The sequence below is a fragment of the Podarcis pityusensis genome (assembly GCF_964106645.2).
Source record: "Podarcis pityusensis genome assembly, chromosome: 8".
Taxonomy (NCBI): domain Eukaryota; kingdom Metazoa; phylum Chordata; class Lepidosauria; order Squamata; family Lacertidae; genus Podarcis; species Podarcis pityusensis.
Genome location: NC_138033.1, coordinates 52,398,867 through 52,416,009, shown reverse-complemented (window position 1 = coordinate 52,416,009; position 17,143 = coordinate 52,398,867). Strand labels below are relative to the sequence as shown.

The following is a 17,143-nucleotide window of genomic DNA, read 5'->3' as shown; positions in this document are numbered from 1 at the left end:
AAGCAAGAGGCATTATGGCAGCTCAAGGACATATTCCAGACAGGCAAAAGCACTCAAAGAGGGGGCATGGCAAGGGAAATGAGGGGTTTTGGTCCACAGAGGGTTCTGAGGGCCATACAGAAGTGGGAAGGGACACATTCAAAGATAACAAACCTCAGTCCCAGTGGCTGAAACAGACTCACATAAAAACCTTAACTGAAGAAGCTGCCGAGTTATAGAAAAGAACTGGAACAATTTATTTGTTGCAATTAATTTGGTACATGCGACTGGACGTGCATTATTATAAAACCACTCAAAAGGTGTTAAAAAGAAAACAAAAGGGAAAGAAATAGCATCATGAACAGGAACAAACTCTTCTGTGCTGGTCTCTGGCCTGGATAGGTTCTCTTCTTCCAGCATGGAACATCTCCCTTTGCTTGAAGGGAGTGTTAGATGTGTTGCCCAGCTGCATTTCCTATGCATGCTATCTATTGCCTGATCTGTACCACAATTTTGCCCTCTGTGAATATATACCCGCCATTATATTTTAAAAAGAGGAAAGACAAAAGGATGTGCTCAAAGCAAGCTCACAGCCATCACCCTGGAGAAAAAATGCCAGCTAAAGAAGATGGAAAAGTCTACAATTCTTCCAGTTGGCTGGAAGAAGATCAAAAGGAAAAACCAGGGCCACACCCACCTTTGTCCATGGCTTTCTATGCCTGACGGAGTTGCATCTGCTATGGTCCAGTTCCCTTGTGTTGAGAAGTGCTTTGCTTGATTCTCTTCCATCCAGCTTCCTGGTCCACAGGGACAAGGGTGTACTACCTTCGCTGTCAGTCTATGTCTCTGAATACCAGCTGCTGGGAATTGCAAGCGGACAGATAATCTTGCACTCCTGCCCTGCTTGAGGGTTTCCCACAGGCAGCTGCTTGGGAGAACAGGATGCTCAACTAGATGGGCCCTTGGCCTGATCCAGCAGGTTTTTTATGTTCCCACCCCAGGAAATGCGATCAGCTTGGCGACCTCCTTCAGCACGCTTGCTTCCCTTACCCCAGGGGTGGTTAACCTGTGGCCTCCCAGTTGGCATTGGTGATTCCCCCTGACGGCTACACCATCCTGGCTGGTGCTAATGGGAGCTCAACATCTGGAAGGCCACAGGTTAGTCTCTGCTGCCTTACACTGATCAGTATCTGCTAGAAAAACCTTACATATTAAGCTGTCGTGTGCAGTCAGACAAATTGATCCATCTAGCCTGGCACTGCCAGCTGTGACTGGCAGTGTCTTTAAAGGGTCTTTAAAGGTCTCTTTTGAGGAGGGGTGTTTTCTATCAGCACCTACATGATCCTGCTAGCAGGAGCTGCCTAGGATCACACTTCAGCCTTTCTGCCTACAAAACACATATTCTACCCCTCAGCTAAAGTCCATCTCTCCCAAAGGAGGGGATCAAGTGAAAATCATCCTTTGGCAGGCCTCTCTCTTGATCTTCCTCCTCTCTACTTTTGAGGGGAGGCTGGTTCCAGCAGCAGAAGAGGCACCTTAAATCCTGCGATGCCACCTTAAACAAAGAGTTGTTTAGGAGACACACACCCCATTCCCCTCACAGGCCTACAATTCGCAGAGTTCCCTGTGAAGAGAGACTGATTGTTATCAACTCTGAGAATTGCTGCTCTGGGACAGGAAAGATGAACGGAGCTTGACGCTGTATAAGGCAGCTTCCTATTGCCCCTATGAAAAAGAGACTAGGATATAAATAGCTAGCTACCATAGGCTGGATAAACAGTGAGGCATAGCATCCGTCTACACAGATAAACCATCAATCAGGACAGAAGTAGCTCTTTCAGATTAACATGCAGATTTTCCATTTCAAGCTTCTCTTGTCTTGTCTCATAAACACTATTCTACAGAAAGAAAAATGACTGAACATGATTTAATTTCTGATCTGCGGCCTGTCCCTAAGCATTTTAAGGTAGAAGCCCCACTGAATTCAATCAGACAAGACTCCCAAGTAAAGGTGTAGCAAGATTTGAGGCTATATGGCTATAAGGCAACATGGAAGGATTTGCTATCAAAGTATAGCTGCCAAACAAGAAACACCCCTATGTATCTTGTAGATTTATTGCAACAAAGCTGGTGGAACAAAATAGTTCCTTTTAAGGTTACAGACCTTAAACATGATGTCACCAAGTCAGAATAGTATACATAAAAGATGCACTCAGAAGCTGGATCTGTTCACTCAGAAGACCAGAACAGATCCAGCTATTGTGGAAATTATGCCTTTGCAACTTGATCAAATATGTCAACAAGCCAAAGGACACTTCAATTTCCAACATACTGTTTACCTCTATAGACCACTTTTATTTTATTGTTATTCCCCACCTTTCAGTAATCTGCGAGGCTCAAGTGGAACTATAGTGGAAGCTAATACTTGTTTTTCACAATTGCAAAGGGAATATCAGTTTTAGATTCCTTGCTTTGCATACTTAATTTTCTACTCAAAAGTTCACTACCTTAAGACTTAAAAAAAAGGAGGGGGGGGGCTAAGGACACTGTTTTGAATACCAAGCCTTGTCAAGCAACTTTTTCACACACACACTTACTTTTCAGAGCATGATAAGAAGTCCTGAGTAGCTCTAAAGTTTGCAGCTTATGTTTCAGATGATATCATCTTATTTGCTGTGTGGTTTGTGTTGCATAGAGGTGCAGATTTGCAAAGCGGACAGTTGCATGAAAATCCAAGGTAGAGCCCCGTCCTCACACCCCTTTATAATTCCCTAGACTGAATCCTGAAGTAGGCCTTAAATTGAGGACTTGAGATCATTTCTCGACAATACCTAGCAAAGAAAATTGGGTCTTTGGGTTTCAGACATTGCTAAGTTTGGCTGCAACCAACGTTTCATCCTTCAGACTGGTGCCCCGACTGACAGGCTGCATCCACTGCTTCACCGCATGATTTAGCATTGATTCTTGCTGATTCGGTTAACCTGCAACTTGCCGCCAGCAGCTCAAGGATCAGCCCAATCTCATGCATCTTAAAGGGTCTGGGGTGTAGTGATGCCATACGCATCCAGAAATTCACCAGGGAGGTGGTCTTTCGCTTGCACTCCCAACATTGGCCTGTGCCTGAACCACCCTGGAAATCTGACTTGGTTCTCAGTCCTATACACTTATGTGAATGGTGTCTGGGACAGCAGAGACTAAAAGCAGCACTGATCAAGTGCTCAGTTCTCTGGCTATGTGAACGGTGTCTGGGACAGAATTCTGCGACTAAAAGTAGCATCAATCAAGTACTCAGTTCTCTGGCTACTGCCTTTACAACATTCAAAATGTGGGTTTCCTAAAGCAGGGTCTGTGAATGTTCAACCCTGGGTTGAACCAACTGTCCCCAACAAAACTTGCTTCAGCATGATTAGCAAAGGCCCTCTTGAGCAAACAAGGTGAAATTCGTTCAGGAAACTGTTTCCCAACAGGATTCTCGAAAACTCCCTTGAGCTGCTCACAGACGAAATGTGTGACTAAATAGTGGATGCTAACACTGATCCAAAGAAGGGGGAGGGGCATGGACCTGTCTTCATTTATATTCAGCAATACCCTTGATTATTAAGAACTACCTAAAGCATGCAATCACCCCATCCGCCCGCCACAGACAAACCATCCCGCTACGCAAAGGATTTGTCTCCTAACCAGACAACATGCAACTCTAGGAAAACACATTACACTTGAGCGGTTTGTGTTATCGAGTTTTCACATGTGGTGTTGGAGAGAGATCAGAGACGGCTCTGCACAAAGCATCAGGCAAGAGCTTCCAGGCCTTGTTCTCAGTTGTCGCCTCCGTCGCCATCGGCTGGATCCCGCAACCCATCGCTTTTCCGGCCCTTCCCGATCATCTCCAGCAAAGCCTGGGCCTCGGGGTCTGCGTCCAGGATGCTCTTCTGCCCCGGGCCCTAAATCAAAACCCAGAAGGCAGGTTGGAACACCAAACAAAATAGGAATTCAAGAAAGGGAACAGGTCACAGTCAACCCATCCTGGGGCCCTTTCATTTTCACGTCACGTCTGCGTTAGAAGGAAGTTGTTATTGCTTCCCTGTGCAGCTCCCCCTCCCCCCCGGTCATCCCTCTGCAAACAGCAGGACAGGTTCTGCGGCCCCCGCCCACTTGCCAGCCTACTTTGTTGGTCCAGTCCAACAGGTTGGGTAAGGTCACAGAGCTTCCTGAAATGACTGCAGAAGGGGACCCATGTCAGAGCGTGATCTCTGATCGCTAAGAGGAACCCTTGGGGCACCGCTGGGGGAAGGAAGGGAAGAAACACAAAAAGCAGCACATGTACCGACACCCAGCATGCTATTGTTGCCAAGAAACTTAGCAGCTTTTCTGTGCCAGGAAAGCAGTATGAAAATGCCGTTTTCCTCTTCGAAACTTTTAACGGACGATTAACTCTAGTCTTGCTTTGGAAGTGGGTGTACCTGTCTCTGCAATGGCTCTTGCTGCTGTTTTGATTGTTGTTTGGCGATTAGACTTGAAACTGGTGTTAGCGGGGGGCCACTAGAGGGCGCATTGGAAGATGGCCGACAATACCATCTCTCCGACCCACACGGGGTAATTAAGAGGCTGTTATGGGAGTAGGCAGCCTCCCTTGTTGCCCCAAGGAAATGGGGAACACTGCCCTTGCCTGCTGTGCCCATAAATCACCCCCTAATTCGAAAGAAGGGGGTGAGGGCCCTAGGCAGAATGCCCCCATGTGGACATCAGCTCTCCTGGACACTGTCTCTGATCGTGCACTAGCTGCAGCAATTTGGAATAATTAATTACAAAAGAAGCAAATGCACATATTTCAAGTGAAGAAGGGGAGTGAAGTCTGCTAATTTAAGTGACCTCTGTGAAAGAAGACGACGGGCTGGAGAAACAGGAATATTTTACGATGAAGATACACCAAAGGCGGGGCATGTTGACAACGGGGCTGAATGGGGGGAGGAACCTTTTTTACTTTCCTTCTATGTGATTTACAAGAACCTCTCCTCATTAGAACTGTCGGTTGAACTGACCCAAGCAGGATGATTAAGGTCTGTGTGGAGATAAACTTTAACCAAAAGTATGCTTTATGGAGACCAAGAAGCAATAAGAGCTTTTGGGAATGGCGCAGCAATTAATTCGGAGTCGCCATCTTACCAAAGGATTTATAGCCAGGAGGAAGAACGGATTTGTTTTCAGACTGCATTCCTAGTGAATCTCCTCAGAGGTTTTGAGAAAGGAGGCAGATTGGTGAAGATTAATGACGCTAAGACTGTTTTGATGTATGGAAGTGATGTTATATGGAAAACGTCTGGATATGGCTACTGGATAAAAAAAATAATATCCACGCAGGATTACAAACTGTTCTAACCAGCTTGCGGAGACTATCAGAGGTCACAAAGAGAAAGGAAAAATATATGAAAATAACAACAAGAGATGTGGAAAAATAATAAGAAAGGACCGGATAGTACTGTGAACATCATAAGGTTAGATTTGTGGACATTAAAACAGCAGTAAGAAGCAAGAAGTTGATTGGATCCCTTCGGAACTTGAAATATGGGTACCCCCAACAAAAATTTAAAATTCGGCTGTGTAATTTGGAATTTATGTAATTTGGTTTGGTTTGATTTGATGTGATTGGTCGGTTAATAAAAAAATATTCTTAAAAAAAAATAAAGAAACTGGTGTTAGCACTGAACGTAAGTTTTCTTTTGCCTTTAGCCTTTTCATACATGCACGGTGCTATCATAGAAAAGGACTGGCCTCCAGAAGCCACCCCCCCCCCCTTTAAGGGGAAACACATCTTGTGGTCCACCAGCCCAAAAGAAATGGTACAACCATGCATAGCAGCCCACTGTGACCTCAATAAATCTGCTTTTGTTATCCAAGAGGACATGACACAAACAAGAAGACATGACACATCACAGTACTGACCACCTGTCTGCGGACTGAGTGACTCAAAGGAGTTGGGGGGCTGCGGACATCACAGCTGCCTGTCCACTCAACCTCCTTTCCTCAAACAGGAGACTAGCACTGTTGGGTGCCATTTACACAGCACAATGCCATGCCTGGACTGTGGGTACTTCCTGAAGGTTTCCACCCTCCAGTGCAACATCCCTTAGTGTTGATAGGGATGGAAATTTGCAAGCTGTTTTGACTCAGAGAGTTCATGCGTGAGTTTCAGGGGGCCACTGACCCACTGCCCAGCTACCTCAAGGTCATTGTTTAGCTAGAGAGACAGTCACAGCGGTCACTTACGGCGGCACTTTCCGGGAGGTCTCCCACCGCCCAAACCTCCATGGCGTCCAACGTGAAGTTCTCCTTGGCCGACAGCTGAGGGCTGTTGTACGTGGTGCATCTGGGCTTGGCTTTGCTGTGGCCCCTTCCATAGTTGCTGTCGATCCACAGGCCGAAGTATTCATGTTGTCCGCCCATGCCCTGGGAAGGAAGAACAAAGGGGTTTGGCCGACACACTGCAGCATGCAGTCTGCCCCTTAATTGAATGACCCTATCAGCGTTGGGTGGGGCTGGAAGGACACGCTATGGCAATCCACCCAGAGGCAGGCGTGCCGGCCCCAACAACACCCGACCCATCTAAAATGGGCCTTGCTGGGTCAGACCAAAGCGCTATGCAGCTCACACATCCTGCTTCTTGCAGTGCTCAAGCATCAGATGCCTCAGAGAATCCCACAGGCAGGGCAGGAAGGCGACAGCACATCCACACTACTAGTTCTCAAGAACTGGTGGCACATTACCTCTGAACAGGGAGGTCCTGGATTGCAACCATGACTAGTCGCCTTTACAGGCCTCACTTCCTCCATGAATTTATCTAACCCCCTTCCAAAATGATCTAAGCTAACAGCCATCATCACACCTGCGAAACAGTACCTTCCTTTATTGTTCAAAGCCATAGGCTATTTGATACAGAAATAGCAAGACAGAATACAAGTACAAATCAGTTTCCCTTACATCAAGCACCACACTGTTTTTAAGTCAAACTACACACTGAAGGGGAATACCTAAGAAGAAAATACTGAAGAAGCAATGAAGAACACATCTTCCTATTCAATAGGATTTGGGGAGAAAACTCCCAACAGGCTCTCCTCTGCTGAACTTTTATTTTTTACAATAACCTTTTTTGTATTTCTACCCTTTCAATGTATGCATCCCTTGCTTCTTCTTTTTTAATGGTTGCCTACATTTCATCGTTTTTTATATTAAGAATTTGTCATTCTGCAATCATCTGGCTTCCCTTGATCTCTGTATTTTTGCCTTGTAAAAAATAAAATAAAAGCTCAACTAATAAATATACGCTTTTGGTCAGATGCTCAGCAAAGGCCATCTGGCCAACCACACACACAAATGCACACACATACACAAAATCCTGTACAAGCAGATCAAGCACACAATCTGCCCAACCCACAATCTTTAAGTGGTGCGATCCAGCAAAAACTGACCCTCGCAGTTGCACTGCACAAGAGGACTAGATTCCCCAGGGTGACTGAAAGTGCAGTATTACAAGACAAGGCTCTGTCCTGCAACCGTTTTGTACTTACAAGGCCATTTGGCATTGTCTGTTGCCCGTGATTCAGGTACATGTAGTGGTCGTTGTAGCCGGTGTAAGTGAAGACCTCAAGCGAGGGCGAAACAGAGAACAGAAAGCATCCGTTGTTGCCTGTAAAATGACAGTGGAAGGAAGAAGGAGCACAGACTAAATAGCAAGGAACAGAAAGGAAGGCAATCTAGGGACACAAAACAGAGGAACCTGCCTTACACCAAGTCAGACACTTGGTCCATCTAGCTCAGTATCATTGACACTGACTGGCAGCAGCAGTTCTCCAGAGTTTCAGACAGAGAATACTCCCAGTCTTGCCTGGAGATACCGGGGATTGAACCCGAGATCTTTTATTTAAATGCACAAAGAAATTTTGAAACGCCAGCACTCATTGCCAGTTGTCTTCGTGGCCCAAATTATGGTGCTTAAACTGACACGTAAAGCACTGATTGGCCTGGAACCAAAGTACTTGAAGCAGACAAAGGCATCCTAATCGCCCCTGCATTAGATATTACACCCCATAACCCCACCGCTTCTACTGCTAATTTTCACCTGTTGCCTGCAGGGCAGCCAGTATTAAAGAACCCTCTTTACACCCTGCAGGGAGGTCTGGTGAGGCAGAGGCAGGAGAGATGCACTGCAACAAAAGAGTGTGCCTTACGTCAAGTCAAACTATCAGTACAGCCAGCTCGGTATCCTCTGCACTGAGTGGCAGTGGCTCTCAGGGCCGTCTTACCCATAGGTGCTAGGGGTGCGGGGACCCCGGGCTCTCAGGGGCGCCAGGCCAAGAGTCCGGGGCCCAAGGGTTGAGTTCAGGGAAGAGCCTGCACATTGGTCGGAGCGCCGCGACGGGCTCTTCTGCTGCAGGCGGCTCTGAGCCGCGAGTTTGGGGGTGACCGAGCCAGTGAGACGATGAGGTGGCTTGCCAGCTCTGCCCTCCTGCGCGCCTAGGACTGGGCAACCTGGGGAAGGGGGCACCGGGTGGATCTTTACAGCCCAGCATTGCATATGCTTAAGACAGCCCTGGTGGCTCTCCAAGGTTTCCTGATGAGAGCCTGCAAGATCAGGCCAAAGGCCCATCTAGTCCAGCATCTTCTCCTAACAGCAGTCAAGCAGATGCCTCTGGGAAGCTCACAAGCAGGACATCTGAGCAACAGCACTCTCCCCATCTGTGGCTGCCAGCAGCTGGCATCCAGAGGCCTGCGTTTTTCAGACAGGGGTCTTTCCCAGTCCTGCCTGGAGAAGTCAGGAAACGAACCCTTAACCTTCTACATGCAAAGCTACAGCTCTTTCCCGGAAGGACACATTTGCTCTACGTCTTAGGCATTTTGATCTGTCCTGAGAATACTCTCCACCTTAAAGAGCATTAGTTCTAATCTCAGCAGAATCAAAAGCAACGGCAGGGTCGCCATCTAGTGGGAAAACAGTAGCAAGTCATTTTGACAGAATGTACATTAAAACAAAAATCTGTGAAGTCTGCAATTCTGTGCACACTTGCCTGGGTCTCCAACTCACTAAAACCAATAGGGACTTAAATTGGGAGAGTCAGTGAAAAGACCCTGGGCAAAATGTGGTGTTGGGTGCAAAATTTCATCTTCCCCAGAAGGTCATGTGACTCTTGTCAGTGAAGACAGGCTTGAAAGAGTGAGAGTCAGGGGAGAGGAGCATCAGGCACAGGGAGAACACGTGGCCCTCCAGGTCCCTCTCTCCGGCCCTTGGGACTCTCAACAGGCCACACCCACTCTCCATGGGCCATGCCCCTCACTGGCCCTGCTAAGCAAGAACGTGTGCTTGAACTCTAACAAAGCTTCTTGCTTGCCTGTATGAAGGACAGAGAGGGTTGTGGAAGAACCATCCTACTGTGCAAAAGCAAAATCCGCATGCATTGTTCCACTTTTGCCCCTGGAACACGGCCCCTGATAGGCAACCTCAGCAGGGAAGGCAGCCTTCTGGCACGAACCACCACCAACCCTCCTGCCCAGCAAAGGGAAAGCCAGCTAAAATCTCTAAAGAATAGTGGGAGAATGAGATTTGCCATGGAAATATGGCAAATTGCACGCTTTGCCCAATTTATACAAATGATCCTGCATTTGTTGGCAAAGAATTTGGGCTGTCTAGATACAGAATTTTTTAGACAATACTTTTTAAACAGGATGTGCCCCATAGCACCTGCCAGAGGAGCAGGGTTGAGATTTTGTGAAATGTGAGCTATAGGCTGAAAGACGTTGGGTCAACAAGCATTCTTACCTTGAAACTGTGGTTTAACCACCCAAGAGCATGATGAAAAACCACCAAAGACGTAGCCATCGGTGTCCTTCAGAACCAGCACGCAGGGCCCCTGGTTGACAATGTGCCCACACAGCTGCGTAAAGCTCTCGCCGTGAACCTGGGAGGCAAAGAGGAGCCTCCACTTGTGTTGGAGCTCGGAAGGCAGGTGAGAGTTGATGTAGGTGACGGACGGGATGTTGAGGAGGCTGACGAAGCGGCTGCCTCTGACCCCCTGGCACTCCGGAAGCAAAGGGAAAGTCTCTTGCTCTTGGTCCGGGAGGGAGTGCAGGATGAGCAGCCCCTGCTGGACGATCACAGTGAGGAAAGCGGAGACCTGTGGAACCCGGAAGACCCAATCCTCAATGCTGCTTTCGTCACAGACAGCGTCCAGCGCCTGACCACCCTCAAGCCTCTTCCCATCTGCAGCAAGAAACAAAAGTTAGAGGTAAGTAGCACCAGGAAACTTGGTCGGATCCAAAGGAGCCACTGCCAAACCTGACCACTGGATCCAAGGGCTTTTAAATGGATTAGGACTAATGGACAGAGGAGGTCTATTAGTAACTATGTTGTATTCCAGAGGCAGGAAACCTCATGCCCAAGAGCCAAATGCCGCTCTCTGAGCCTCTCTGTCTCCCAAGCCACAAACCCTATGGAGCTCACAATGGCCACCAACCATTGCCAGGGCCTACGGCTAAACCAAAGCGAAAACGGACATTCTGACACTCACCTGCCGATTTCAACTCCGACACTAACTGAGACGCCAAAGCTTTTATTCCTGTGGTTGAATTCTGCACATTCTTCAAGTTCCAGCCCTTCAGCATCTTCCTGTAGCTCAGGACGTGAACCACAGAGCCAACCAGATCCTCTGCAAACTTCAAGAGTTTAATTTTTTTTTCCTACGTGGAGTGTTTAAATGGCAGATGCACACAAAAAAAGGAACAGACCTCCTAACGAGGACAGAAATTAATACTTAGAAAAGGATACTAACAGGGACTAGTACGATACGAATAACTACAGCTTCCGTATCTGGCACTGGAGAAAGACAGCAGTGGCTGAGCATCTGCCTTCCTTTCCTTTCGCTAAATTTGCGGACAATTCCTGGCTTCTAGGTATTGATTCCTGGCTTCCCACTCTTGGTTCCCAGATCCATCACCTTGCCCCATTTCTGCTCCAGTCCCTCTTCCTCTCTCTTATGGGCAAATGGAACACAATGGGTTTTTTCTCTTCTTACCTCAATGATCTGACTTCCCTTCACGGTGCTGTCCGTGTTCGATATCATTTTCATGATGATGCCTTTCTTTTCCTCGGCGTTGCCTTTGAAGAGTGCCGACATGAAAATGACAAACTGCTCCTTCCCCACCTGCCCGTTGGACCCAGGAGACTTCTCGGACAGAGGGATGCTCTTCATCCCATTGTACAGCCGGACGACCATTGATTCAGGGAGGGCCTCCTTGACGTGGGCCTAGAGATAGACGGAAACGCAACAGGGAAGTTCAACCAACTAGAAGGAACAAGCAGTCTCCAAAGTGGCAGGAGCTCACTCTGCACCAAAGGCAATGCATCCTGACGCCAAGGAAGGGCCATCTCTCCTCTGGCTCCCCTCGCTGTATGTCTCTTGTTTGGGCCAACAGGCAAAAGGAACAAGCCAGCTGCTCATTACACATTCAGCAGGCCAGGGATACTTTCACAATTCGGATTTCCACCTCTGGAAATTGGTTCTTAACTGCTTGGGAAAAGGCTTCCCACCCACCATTCTGAGCCACAGTTTGATCTGGTATAAGGCAGTTTCCCAGGCTCCTTTCTGGATAGCTCAGTTGGTTAGAGCATGGTGCTGATAACACCAAAGTTGCAGGTTCGATCCCCGTAGCTGCATATTCCTGAATAGATGATCCTCCGGGTCCCTTCCAACTCTACAATTCTATGATTCTCAGGCTGCAGTGAATACACTTTTTAATTATTTGCATGTTTAATTTCTATCCCACTCTCTTCCCAAAGGACAGCAAGCCACAAAGCAACATATACTGCAGGCATGCTGGATTAACAGTCAATACAAAATAATTCCCAGGATTTGCAGGACGGGGAAGAAGCTGCAGTGGCTCAACTTGAAGAACGCCAGAAGGCTATTTGTTTTTTTTATTTATTGCATTTATATCCCATCTTCAAGGTGCTGAACATGGTTCTCTCCCTCCTCACTTAATCCCCACAACAACCCTGTGATGTGGGTTAGGCTTAGGGGCAGCCACCGGCCCAAGGTCACCCAGTGAGCTTCATGGCCATGTGGGGATTTGAACCCTGGTCTCCCAGGTCCTAGACTGACCCTCTAACAACTACACCACCACTCCGGCTACATTGATCTCCCACTCCCTAACTCCCCACGCACCTATCACTTTTCTATTTCTTATTTCTTTAAAAGTAAACAGTATAGCATTACTCATGCAACCCACCCAATTTAGGTTATGACCACTTTTGTGCTGCAGCTCATTACTGGGAGACCAATGCATGATTTTTTTGGGGAGGGACTGCAGCTTCCATTATCACCAACCACTGAACATGCTAGCTGGGGCTGATGGGAGTTGGGAGTCCAACAACATCTGAAAAGCTACACGTTCTCCATCTCTGTGTAGGAGCATCCTTTGTAAAACAACATCACCACTACAAGCCCTGTCTAATCTTAGGAATATAGGAATCTGCATTATACCAAGAACTTTTAACTCCATCTAGCTCAGTATTGCCTGCACTGACTGGCAGCAGCTCTCCAAAGTATCAGGCAGGGCGGGGGGCTTTCCCAGCCCTACCTGGAGATGCCAGGGATTGAACCTGGGACCTTCTGAATGCAAAGAAGATGTTCTACCATAGAGCTGCAGCCCTTCCACTGCAGAGTGGCCAGGAGACTGAGACAAAGCTCAAGGAATCAAATCTTGCCGCTGTTGTGAATTCAGTACCTGACTTTAAGCAATTTGTTTAAGGTCATCTGCACTATGCAGGGCTGCTGCAAATATTACAATAGGACCATGTCCACAAAGTGCTGCGAACACACAGAAAATTATCCGGAAAGGCTAAGCATGCTAATTGTCAACCAAGTTTTGTTTCTTGCCTTGAGCATCGTCAGAGTCACATCCCTCTTGGCTGGTTTGCCCCCTTTTCCTCCGACAGCCTCCCCCGACCCGGATATGGCAACAAAGACGCTGTCAATGTCGGCTTGTTCATCAGGAAGGAACCTCGAGAGGTGCTTCTGGTAATGGCTGCTGCTTTCCACGTTCCCCATCTTTTCCAGCAGATGGTGGAATCCTACGAGGATGATGAAAGGGAAAAAGAAAGAGACAAGCATGAAAACAGCAGCAGGGCTCAGAAGGGACCAGTCCCAAGCGGTGTTTCAGGAACAACCAGAAAAACCACCGAAATGGGGGCACTGCCAAGTTGCAGCAGTGGGGGGAGAAGCAGACGGTTCAAAGTCATTTTGCTAAAGCACAAAGGCTTCAGGGTCCTGATCAAAATGGAAAAAACAATATGGTTAAACAATCAATTTGGCTCATGAAGAATTACTAACGCCTGGCTGCAAATTGAAATCTATTAGAAAGAGTCAAATGACCCAACAGCTCAGGGAAGCATGAGGGCTGAAGGCTGAAAAGTAATTCTGCATGTAGTATGTGACCAACTCTGTATGTGTGTGTTTGTGTGTGCGCGCACATGAGAGAGACTGCAACAACTAAGCGCCTAAGAAGATCCCTTCAGGATCAGGCTAATGGCCCATCTAGTCCAGCATCCTGCTCTCACAGCAGCCAACCAAATGCCTGTGCGAAGCCCTCAAACAAGACCCAGACACAGGAGCCCTCTCCCCTCCTGTGGTTTCCAGCAACTGATATTCAGAAGCATTACTGCCTTTGACCATGGGGGAAGCATAGCTATAATGGCTAGTTGCCATTGATAGCCTTATTCTCCATGAATTTTGTCTAATCCTCTTTCAAATCCATCCAAGTTGGTAACCATCACTGCCTCCTGCTAACTTGAGAAAAGAATCTGCTCGCCTTCCAAAATGCCCCAAAGATGAATGTTACAGTAGAAGGCCTGGAAGACTGGAAGCCACAAGGTTGTAGACTGCCAAATATTGGCTTGCAATGCTATACTAAAAGACCACAAGAACCCACCCCAAAGAATATGCAGGAATCCACTGATATTGCATAAAACACTCCTTTGGAAGTGATGTAAAACCTGTAACGACATGTTGCAAAAGGTGCCTAGAAAGCAGGAACTCCTCATGACAGTCTGAGCATCAGCATCATCATTGGTTTGCATAGAAAAGGCCCAGAAGCAGAATGTTCTTTGTCAATAATTTTGATACAATTTTTAAGCAGTTAACAAAAGTATAAAACAATCAAGTGGGATATACATTTTGTTAAATAAAAAAGTTGGCTGTGTCGACAAAGGGGCTGTTTTCATACCATCTTCATAAATCAGCCTTCGGAAATCATGCTTGAGCTGCAAGCTTTCAAGCGCTCTCTCTTCATTCCTTTGAGTAATCCCATTGGGACATTATGAAAGAAATATTCCCAGCAGCATCAAACACACACGCCCCAAGCTCCAACTCTCTTGAGGTCAGGAGCGTAAATGAAAGCCTTTTTTAAAACCAAGTGTGAAACATGAGTGCTTTTCATTAAACGAGCCGCAGTGACGGAAATACAAATTAACGATCAAAGCCCAACAAGTATGAATTATTCACAAAGCGCAGCTACCTAAACCTGTCAGAGGAAAACACACACACACACACACACACACACACATGCATTATCAGGAGCAACAGAAATACGTTTTGTCATCAAACAAGATGAACATTAATCTGTTCTTGTTTAGGGCAATCAAGCCAGCACTCCCATATGACATTCAGATCAGGACAATGAAACAGACGAGGAAGTGCTTCAGCTTAGAGCTGTAACCAGCTCTGTCCAATTCAGAATATATCCACTGAAATAAATAGACCTAAGTTAGCCATGTCCAGTAATTTCAGTGGGTCTACTGTGAGTAGGACTGAGTTGTATACAACATCAGGTGGGGAGAATCACATTACTGAACACCTAGTAGCCATCAATGGACTTCTCTTTGCTCATCTCTTATTTTCAACAGAATGCTGCAAATACAGAGGTGGGATCTGGGTTCAAATCTTAGTACGTGGATAAAAAATTAACCAAGTAAGGAAGGAGCAAGATCCAAGTGCAGGAAACAAAACACCTTTTTTCCCCCTTTGACCTCATAAGCTGACTGTTGCAGCAACTGCTAAGTGTTGCAATTTACTGTTAACTTTAAGCACCACTTGGTGGAAAAGAAGGTTGCAAGCCATGATGTATCTTCACATTATTCATTCAGCCATTTAAACAATTTCTATACTTCTGAACTACAGTCGTCTGCAATGGGTGATTTATGAATTCATAATTAAAACCACTTTTGAATTACAATGAATGAATTTTTAATGATTAACATTATTAATAATGAAATAAATATGCTTCGTTCCCAGCCTCTGTGATATACAGCTACACAGAGAGAGAGATAATTATATATATATAATTCTTAACAGTATTTAAACAAAATATATGCTATGTAGCTGCAATAGATATAATAGATAAAACACATACATACCCTCATTTATACTCAGGTTCACCAATTCATAATCAGTGACGTCCTCATTGACAGTCACACGTGCCACGCCCCTTATTAATATTAATATAGGCCACGCCCCTCGTTACTATTCATATTTGAAACCCGCACTCCACCCCGCAAATATCCTCACTTGTCGGCGACGGTTCCTCAGGCGTGGACGCTCCCCGGACGGCCGATGTTCCTCAGCGGCGTCTCCTCATTCCCGCGGCAGCGCCAGCACCGCCGCCACTCTTGGCCTCTGGGGAGGCCTTCCCTTGAAGTACCGCCCCGCAGGCCGTTTGACTGACAGAACGCTCAGCCAATAGGGGACGCCGAGCTTTGCTCAGAGGCGGCTACTAAGGTCGGCATCATCGCCGCCGTCCGCGTTCTGTACGGCATCATCAAATCGTCAGACTTGGCATAGAGAGAGAAAAAGGGAAGAGTGGGTGGAGCGTGCTCGCGAGAGTGATGCTACATGGGCTCCTCCTCCTGCCATTCACATATCTATGGTACCCTTCCCCCGCTATGCAGTGTCCTGGGAGTTAAAACGGAAAAGAGTTCGACCCTAGGCCGGAAGTTCTGATAAAAAACGGAAAGGGTGGACGACTCTCTATTTTAATCTCTATGTTGAGGTGAAGGCCGGGATGTGTTCTCTCTCGCGGGAACTTCCTTCTAGGTGTCCCGCCCTCTTTTGTGGTCGTAGCCAATGGGAGCGTTCGTGGAGTAGCAGGACAACAATTGAAGGCGCTGGTGGTTTACGGGTTCGATTCCCGGGTGCGCTTGGATAGTCATACTAGCACCAAAAAAGAAACTGGGTGGCATTTCTTGACGTTTTTACCTGGCTTCAACCTAACTAATGCATACATTGCCACTGTTAGCACAACATGACATGTGATGTTGGGCAAGAGTTACAGGCACCTATTGCATGCTGTCAATCATGCAGGCGTAATTAACTGGCACATTTTGAGCACTACAGTTCCCAGCGTCCTTAACATACTACAGTTCCCATAACTCTTTGGGGGGGGGGGAGTCAAGTGCTTCAAATGTGCATTGGGTGTGCGTTAAATGTATGGTGTGGATCTGCCTGTGGTGCCTTTCCGCAAGCCCGAAGTTAAAACCAGCATTTTGAATGGAGGCTGGCCACAAATTGGAGGTGTCAAAATTAGGTGTCTTCTCACCTGGTTCCCATCAACTCTTTGACTGCAGCATCGGGCATCAGCTGCACATTCTGAACAATCTTCACGGGCAGCATGTCACATAGAGCATGTCACATAGAGCATGTCACAGTAATCCAGTCTAGGTAGTACCACAGCTGTTTTGATGTGTACAGATCCCCTGACGCAACATGATCCCAATGTCCACAAGGTGGCAGTGGGATATTTATTACCATCAATGCACAACCTAGTCCAGGAATTGGACTCTTTCAGCATATACAGTATTTCGTCACTTAGTATTTAGACACTTAGCCATTTCTTTTATTTTAATGAAAGCTGGAAATCTATGGAAGCTGAATACAGCCAATACAGCAATCTCTGTGTGTGTTGTTTTGTTGTTTTTTGTTTGTTTTTGTTTTTGCCCTGCGTTCCTGCAGAATTGTGGTACTGTATCTTACAGGCTGATGTGGGCCTATGTTTTTCCACCCTCTTTTCAAACAGAAGGCAAAAATGTGAGGGGCTGGAGAGAGAAGAAGGAGAAAATTGATTGGTG

The 17,143-nt window shown here is 46.8% G+C and overlaps 1 protein-coding gene across 2 annotated transcripts; it reads right to left on the bottom strand.

The window, feature by feature from the left end:
* Positions 1-2,078: 2,078 nt before the first annotated feature.
* MEAK7 (MTOR associated protein, eak-7 homolog) lies at positions 2,079-15,793 on the bottom strand. 2 transcript variants are annotated; one of them, XM_081018530.1, is made up of 8 exons: positions 15,588-15,793; positions 12,903-13,096; positions 11,040-11,270; positions 10,536-10,680; positions 9,788-10,228; positions 7,542-7,660; positions 6,244-6,423; positions 2,079-3,920 (listed from the first exon to the last, which is right to left on the bottom strand). In XM_081018530.1, exons 2-8 carry the CDS (start codon positions 13,071-13,073, stop codon positions 3,795-3,797), a joined length of 1,413 nt encoding a protein of 470 aa, XP_080874656.1. In that variant the 5' UTR covers positions 13,074-13,096; positions 15,588-15,793; the 3' UTR covers positions 2,079-3,794. The 2 variants fall into 2 exon arrangements, with proteins under 2 accessions (XP_080874656.1, XP_080874657.1); XM_081018531.1 differs by lacking the exon at positions 15,588-15,793 and adding an exon at positions 15,437-15,543.
* Positions 15,794-17,143: the final 1,350 nt, after the last annotated feature.

Coding starts and splice junctions, on each gene's coding strand:
- MEAK7 (XM_081018530.1), bottom strand. CDS start 13,073: ATGGGGAACGTGGAAAGCAGCAGCCATTACCAGAAGCACCTCTCGAGG. Junction 7,661..9,787: donor GGTTAAACCACAGTTTCAAG/GTAAGAATGCTT, acceptor GTCATTTTACAG/GCAACAACGGATGCTTTCTG. Junction 3,921..6,243: donor ACCTCCCGGAAAGTGCCGCC/GTAAGTGACCGC, acceptor GTTTTGATTTAG/GGCCCGGGGCAGAAGAGCAT.